Below are 8,423 nucleotides of genomic sequence, written 5' to 3'. Positions count from 1 at the left end.
GTTGTAAAATTGCATGTCTATGACGTCACCATGATATAATTTGGGCCCCCCACTGGAAAAACATTCCGTTGATACTTATATGTTTCTTCCTCAAGTATAAAAAATAATGATTACATCGTTGGAAAATAAAAAAAACACTGTTCAGGTTCCACCTACAAAAAGTTTCACGCCTGTCTAAAGTCATATTTTCTACTATTATAGGTATAATGTAATAATTGAATTTTATTAAGATGTTTGATAAATGAATTATGTACTTTTTGACTATTTTGATGATAATTAATAATTGTTAAGTAATTTGTGGTACAAAATTGAAATGCCCACGTTAATTCTATAATAAGATAGTAAAGTTTATCTGTATGTATGTATGAATGTCTGAAATAGTGGTTTCTGATGTATACCATATACTGATATAGTATAATGAAAAAAAGGAAAATACAAAAATTAAAAAAGAAAACAAAGGGAAGTACTTTGTTTAAAAATTAGAAAAAAAAAGAATTTGATTTTAAACAAGCTAAAGGAATCACATTTTTTTTCCTAAGCTGTATTTTATGTATGTTGCGTATTAAATTGCTCGAACAGCTGCTCCATCAAAAGTTCCGTGACGCATAAAGCGCCACGTATATATACATTTCTTAAATTATAAATTTGATGACTTTTTTAAAGACATCACAAAAAAATTCCTCACAATGTTTTAGAGCATTTAAACTATATTGACATTGCAAAATTCATAAAAAAGTTGCAATATACAGCTTCATCTAATAAATTAAAATGACCTCCAAATTGCCTTCAACGTTTTGAACCAAAAATGATCCTTCTAATTAATAGAGCTTTTTTTTAAATTTAAAGAAGCCTGAACATTTATCTATTTATTTTGAAAAAATATATAAAAATTGATGTACATTATCAGTTTTTATGAGATGAAGCATTTTGTAGTCGCTAATATACTATATAGCAGGGGTAGGCAACCTTTGAGACATGGAGTACCAACTTCAACATTTCTAATCAATGACTGTGTCACTATCAACAATAATGATAAAAAAAAACCACACAAACTATGGGAATATGTTCTAATTTGCACATGCCAGTGATTATGCCTCTGCATGCCAGCAGTGGCACGCGTGCTTTAGGTTGCCGACCCCTAAAATAGAGGATGTAATGAACTGTGGATTCGTGTGGCAATTAAGGGCAAAAAATTACCCCTTCCTGTTGACAATTTTTTTTTTAAAAACACATCAGTTAGCTGGATATTTTTCTATTTATTGGTGAAAAAATATTAAAGTTGATTCACTGAATTAGTTTTTATTTGATTGAAGAGGTTTGTAGTCATTAATAAATAATAGAGCTATTTTTTTATCTTCAAATTGGCTTCAACATTTTGTGCCGAAAATGCCCCTTCTAATTAATAGCTAATTATTTTTTTTAAATCTAAGAAAGCTGTAATATTTTTCTATTCATTAATGAAAAAAATATACATTATGATTGGAGTGTTATGTTTGTTTTAAACTAATTTCTTTCCGGTCAATGAAACCTAGTACAATTCACATCTAGGAAAGTGTAGGTTCCATGATTGAAACGACAACAGTCCTAAGTAAAGAGGGGCATAATTTAAGTGAGATGATAATAAACTAACTTGGTGCATCATATTTAATACGCCACTCTTAAGAAACCAGTTCTTAGTACGTACAATTGAAGGAGAAGATGGATTTAACTTTCGACCACAAATCTTCAGATTTCTCAGTGAATAGAAACTAATGGATTTTAATAATTGAGGTATTTATGGGAAGAGACACACGGTAGAGCCCCTTTTCAAATTCATATTTTGACTTTCTTCAGACTTTGTAACATACCTATGTTATTATTATTATTTTGAAAATAGAGCGTCCAAGTATTGAGTGAGTAGCTACGTACGTGTGTGCTCATGAAAAACTTTGAGTAAACCCGAACAGTTCTTAGGGAGTAATCTTTTATATTATTAAAACATGTGGAAATATTATTTTGTATGTTTGTCGATGCCTGATAATTCCGGGCAATGCTCTGTACTACCACTAGTTACTCATAAATGCGCAATTATTCTGTCATTTTGATCAATCCAAATCAAATGATCGTATCAATTAATAGTTTGTAATTAGAACGCCCAATGTTGTTCATTAAATAAGGCATTAAAAGACAAAGAAATAGTAACGGGTACAATCTTCTTATACAAGTTACAACTTGTACAAAAAAAATTGGTACAAGTTACAATTTCTTCAGTCATTACCAACTATGCATTGATCCTATCCATTGTTTTATTTAAATCTATTAAAATGATTCTTTATAATGGACCCCAGAGCGCGTCGTATCAATTAGTTATTTAAAAAGTCAAATATGATTCTCCTTTGAAATTAAATCAACCCTTTATCGAAAATCTAACCATTGTATAATTAGTTTAGAAATATCATGATTTAAAAATGTTCCTCTCATTTTTTGAGATCGCAAATTGTACAGTTCCCTTATAAAAGTTACAACCTGTACGCAACATATTAATGCGTATATAGTCCTGATATGAGGCCTCTTGATGTTATTGAAGGGAGTTGGAAGGAGTAATTATATTTGTATATATATAAACTTGAGTGTGTTGTATATTGTTGGAAAAAACCTTATTCCTTGGACTCTTGTCCAAGAATCCATTGGTCATTTACTATTTGATGTATGTTTTGCGTCATGTCAATATTATGGAAATCCATCGTGGTGGGAATACTTTACTAATAGGTCTGAATATATAAAGCCATCATACAGGGTGGTCCATTGAAATCTAAACACTTGCTCATTCAATAATGAATAAAGGTTGGAACATTGACATTGATTCATATTTTTCATATATTAAAGCATTAACAATTAGTTACAAAATCAAACAAAATTGAGGTCTTTAGCTTACGTACAAGTCGATAAAATGACATTTGAACGTGATCGACAAATTTCCATTCGTTAGGCGTCTAAGCTGTCAAAAGTCAGAAACGTTGGAGAGGAAGAAGGGCTCTGTCAAAAAGGCCAAACTGTATCCGGATGAGTTAAAGAAAACCTTTTAGGTGCAGTCAAGGGGAAGGCCTGCAGTGTCTATCATCCAAACACCGAGGCCCCAAAGCCACTGTTTGCCAGCACTTGGCCGCCATTATCGAGAACAACATTTGCAGCGGATGTCTGGCCTTCTGCCACGACCTGGAAGCCATCAATGCCGCTAAGGGCGGCTACATTAATGATTAAAGATATTTGAGACAAACATGGTTTTATAGTATTAATTTTGGAAATAATTATATTCTTAATGAATATATGACATTTATTAGAAGTTTAAAATTCAAAGTGTTCAGATTTTAATGGACCACTCTGTATATATAAAAAAATGAAAGAAATTCATTTATATATGTACATTAGCTTGAGGCAAGGAGTGATGCCTGCTTGTGGTACTGCTAATGTGGTTGCTTTGGTAATTTTGTAGTATGGAGAAAGGGAGAAGAAGATGTTGTTACGTAACTTTGGCAGAGGCTATCTGCTCCTGTTACTTGAGAGAATCGCACGTCAAATTGTTGCCTCTAAATATATTGTTAGTTGATAAAACAACACATTGTTCATGCTATGGTTTTTTTCTTTCTTTAAATAAAGTAGGTACATTAAAGAAACGAGCACGGAGGAACGAAGGAATGAACGACTTGCTTCCCCTAAGGGAACGAGAGAAAAAAGTAGGTACAACTTGCCTCTTGACGTCATGTAAAAACTTTCGTTTTCACTTAAAATATATAATATAATATTATGTACCGTGTCAGCTCAGTGTTTATTAAATTGTTTTTGTTCTAGTGATTTGAAAAGGGTTTATTTCGGAAGGAAGGAAGAAGCAGGAAGGGGGGGAGGGAGGAAGGAAGGAATCGCCTACAAGAATGTAAAGCAGATCCTTCCTTCCAAGTAGACGTGCAGGCCCACCTATATAAAAAGTGAAAGAAGAGGTTTTTTGTTTTCTTTTCTTTAAGTGTACCTCTTCCTTACTTAGAGAAAAGTAAGAGAAAAACAACCAAAACCGCAAAATTTGTGGGCCCTTGCAAATAGTCCCTTATATGCACATATGTACAGGGTTGGAACACAAAACGTGGACTGTTAATCAATTATTAATTTTATCATTAATGTAGTAAAGTTTAGAGATTATTTTTTGACATTTTTGTTCAATTATGGCGAGGATTATGGGCATTATGAAGAGCTCCAGGACTCTTGTTCTTGAGGTGCCCAAGATGAAGAATGAGGCAAAGAGATGTGGCCCCTTTGGAGAGGGAAACAAACAAAACTCCAAGCCCAAATGTGGATCCATTGAAGGCTGCCATAGACGCTGTGTTTGACAAGTTGTCTGAGAAGTTTGTCTTCTACTCCTGTAAGCCCTTCCGGCGACGTGGTAAGGCTGTGATTGATACTCAAGGTCCCCATATTGAGTGATCAAGTTATACAAGGCCTTGGTGACAAGTTTTGTAATAAAAAAATTGTTTTGCTTTAGTAAACAAAAAATTATTGAAGTATTTCTAAATTTCTTTTGCCAGCCCAACCTTTTATAATGCTGTAAAAGTTCAAAAAACTCGTAGAAAAACAAAAAAAGTGTGACAAGTGTTGGGTCCCAGTATCCTTACACTATTAGCTGTCGTGGTTTTTTTATTATTATTGGAAAATCCCATCAGAATAATGGTTTTGAGTGTTTATATAAGACATTGTAGATCTCAAACGTGAAGTGTACTATTCTTCCATTTTACTGGTATAATATAGATGTGTATACTATGTATAAAAAAGTTGATTTGATCAAAAAGGCCCCTCGCGTATTACATATTATGAATTATTATTAAAGAAACGGGAAAAAAATCAAAGTCATCGCGCGCTTCGCGTAAATCTACAACTTCTTACTTTACAACCAATACATAGTAGGACTTGTAAAAAAAAAAAAGGGAAAAAATAGAATGATTAAAAAAAAAAAAAGAGGGACTCGGAAAAAATAAAAAAATAGTTGAGAAAAATTTCCCCTTTTTTCATTTAGTCTCGTAGATGAATCCTCGAGAGAGAGAGAGAGAACGGAAGATTAGAAAAGTCCAACATCATATATTTTTATCAAATTATTTAAAGTGTTTTATTTTTTTTGTACAAGCAAGCAGTGTCTATTAAACAAGGTAGTCGTCAATAACAAAGAACTTCTCTTGTGTGATGATTTGTTGAAGTGAATATTCAATTATACATATTCATATTCAAGAGGAAAACGAGTATAATTAATTATCAGACTATAATTCCTGCTGCATGCTATGGAGACTTCAACGGGCGGAGGAGGAATAAAGTGCAGTATTAATCATCCTAGCAGTGGTGCCAACAGTCATTCCGTCTCGAACAATAATAGTAATAACAACGGTGTAAGCTCTTCCATGTTAAAAATCCGTCAACTCCATTCTGGTTCCCCTCCCCTCAATCACCACCATTCCCTCATGAATGCCGGAGGAGGCCATGATCAACTCACAGAGCTCACATCCTCGGATATATCTATGGATCTACAAGGCCTCATTGACGACTCCCAATTTGAGGATGAATCAATTTTTGGAGATCTAATGGATGGTAAAAAGAACGCAGTTGACCTCATCAACAACAACTCCCTCAACGGTGCCTATGGGCATCCTCACTCTAACCACACTCATCATTCCAACCATCTCCATAACCTCCATTCCAACCACTCTCATCATCACCTTCATCCTCACTCCAACCATCATCATCAAAGAACTTCTCCCACAAACTCACTCGGAGGATCCTCTGGGGTCTCTTCACCGGGCACAGGAGGTGATCCTGACGCCTATTATAATAATAATGGGAGGCACACATTGGCCTACGTCCCTGGCTCAGTGCATCAAGCATCCTATACACCCATGTCCAACGTTAATCTAAATCATCAATCGTCGCATCCAGTAGGTCATGATATACGTGTCAAACAAGAGCCTGCAGAGTCCGCTGGGGACTTTGGGTCACGAGGAACCGGTTATAACGGTGGCGCCGGCAACAACAACAGTAGTGGGAATAACAACAATAGCTCTGGCAACAACTCTAACGCCCCCTACTCCAATGGAACGGTGAGCAGCACGACCCCTTCGCCACCCTCAGCTCATCTTTACATGGGCGACGGAGGATCCCCTCTTAAAGGACTCTCTTCCTCCTCCGCTAACAATAACAACAGCAGTAATCCCTCAGGAAACACCAAATACATTCATGCCAATCACAGCTCTAGCCCAAACAGCAATCTCGGTTCTCCCAACAGCCTCCTTCCAATCCTGAAGAAGAAAACGGCCATCGGTGAGCGATGTAGCGATGAGTACAGGAGACGACGAGAAAGAAACAACGTGGCTGTTCGGAAATCACGAGAAAAGGCCAAGATCCGAACACGAGAAACGGAGGAGAGAGTTAAAATCCTTGCACGAGAGAATGAAAGACTTCAAAAAAAAGGTAGAACTCCTGCAAGAAGAACTCTCTGTTCTAAGATCCCTCTTTTCAAACGTTGGAGTCCTTCCGGATCATATCCATAGAGAACTTTCAAAACATATGGATAGCTTTCAAGCGCAGCATAATGCCATGGCAGCTGGGACAATCTAGTTTTCTTTTTGTTTTTTTTTAAATTTACGTTCGTTTTTATTTTTTTCTTTTGTAAAAAATTTAATTTTTTGAAAAAATTATTAGAGTCTTTTTGGTGTTTTTTTCTTTTTGACAAATAGGAATGCCTCAATAATTATTACATTCAACGTGATTTTTTTAGAATGTAGATTCTTCGTATAATTAAATTAATGATTGCCCGAACTTTTAGTCAACACACACAAAAATCCTCTCCCTACAATAGGATTGTATGGAAATATCAATATCCCTTCTTAATGAATCAATCAATTAATTAATTAATCATTCCAGACTACATATATATGTACTTAAAAAGTGATAAATAATGATAGCCCCTGGCCAGAAATATCCCTCCAACTTCTTAGTAAAATCATTGTAAATATTTATTCTCTCCCACAAATGTGTTTGTCTTTTTTTGTAAAATACGGCCAAAATTGTTGATTCATTCAAACGTCATTTACTATTGATTTTAATCATAATTATTATTTATTCAACATAATTAATATATATATAAATATTTCGATAATATTTTATAGCATAAAGACTTATAGAAATTCAATAATTTAATAATACATTATGACCAGTGCACACTACAAACTATTGAATCAATTTTCTCTAATACTATACATATATGATATTTGTTTCTCTTTCTAGCCCCCCCCTTTATTTGAAAAAAAAAGTCCTTCTTTAAGACGATTATTAATGTTATTTATTCATAATAATAATATTTTCAATAGCTACACATCCTTTCCATCCATCTTATTTCTCTATCAATTTGATTGCAATATATAGGTTTCTAAATAAACACACGTTCACATAGGTACATGCCCTTTGGGCATGTATAAAGTCATATAATAAAAAAGGCCCCTGTTTTTTTTTCTTCTTTTATATACATAAAAATGATAATATACGATTGACCAAAGAATTCTTTTTTGTATTCCTTACTCCTTTTTCATTTCCCAAATTAATTTTATACTTTTTTTTTCTTTTGGGACTCTGTTCATCTTTTTATCTCTACAGCATCATCTGTTTTTGGTTTATATACTTAATATAATATATATAATAAATCAAAAAGGATTTTTTAAATTATTTCGTATCTTTTATTTTATAATAATCATTTTATTTAGCCAGAAATACAAAAAATTTATATAAAGTTTTGAATTTCCTCGAATCATTTATTAAAACAATCTGGAACAAATCCAAATCATTCTTACTGACTTGATATATAGACATAGTGGTGTCACTAGTCCTTTTTTTTTTTTAGGGGGGGGCTTTGAGCCTTTCTAAAAAATTTGGATGCCTCCCCAAAATTTGTATCATATATTTCTGTTTTTGGTGTTATTATATGTGGAATTCAAAATGGCCGAACAGCTCAGTCTAAAAATTTAGCAAGTTGACGTATAAAATCACGAGCATGTTCCTATGAAAATTTTTGGGCCTCCGAGGTCATTAAGAGGCTGTTTTTGACCAAAATAAAACCTCCTTTTCCTTCTCTCTATCTATATATATCTTCTTCTCCTAGTCGGACCTTCATGGCCCTCCTGATGGTCCTACTAGCCACAAATAATTTGATTTGGTAGGGTCATCATTTATCTTCTTCTCCAAGCATAAAATGAACACTGGATTCCTCTTTAAATTGTGCACTTCACTTCCTGCTTTCCTGGAGAGGTCCTCTCCATCCTTCTTCGTCTTGCCCACCTTGAAAACCAGGCGTCTGGAGCACTTTGCTATGTCTATAATCCTCGCTACTACTTTAACTTAGGGCTCTAGGATTTTTGCACACT

At 34.1% G+C, this 8,423-nt stretch overlaps 1 protein-coding gene across 1 annotated transcript; it reads left to right on the top strand.

Annotated features, from left to right (window-relative positions):
* The first annotated feature begins 3,660 nt into the window (after positions 1-3,660).
* slbo (slow border cells) lies at positions 3,661-7,792 on the top strand. The gene is given in 2 exon segments (XM_040709482.2): positions 3,661-6,470; positions 6,472-7,792. Coding segments are annotated over 2 exon segments (1,326 nt in total). The 5' UTR covers positions 3,661-5,297; the 3' UTR covers positions 6,625-7,792.
* The last annotated feature ends 631 nt before the right edge of the window (positions 7,793-8,423 follow it).

This window comes from Lepeophtheirus salmonis, chromosome 3 (genome assembly GCF_016086655.4).
Source record: "Lepeophtheirus salmonis chromosome 3, UVic_Lsal_1.4, whole genome shotgun sequence".
Lineage (NCBI taxonomy): Eukaryota > Metazoa > Arthropoda > Copepoda > Siphonostomatoida > Caligidae > Lepeophtheirus > Lepeophtheirus salmonis.
Note: the sequence above shows the minus strand (reverse complement) of the source record. Positions and strands in the feature narration are given on the sequence as shown.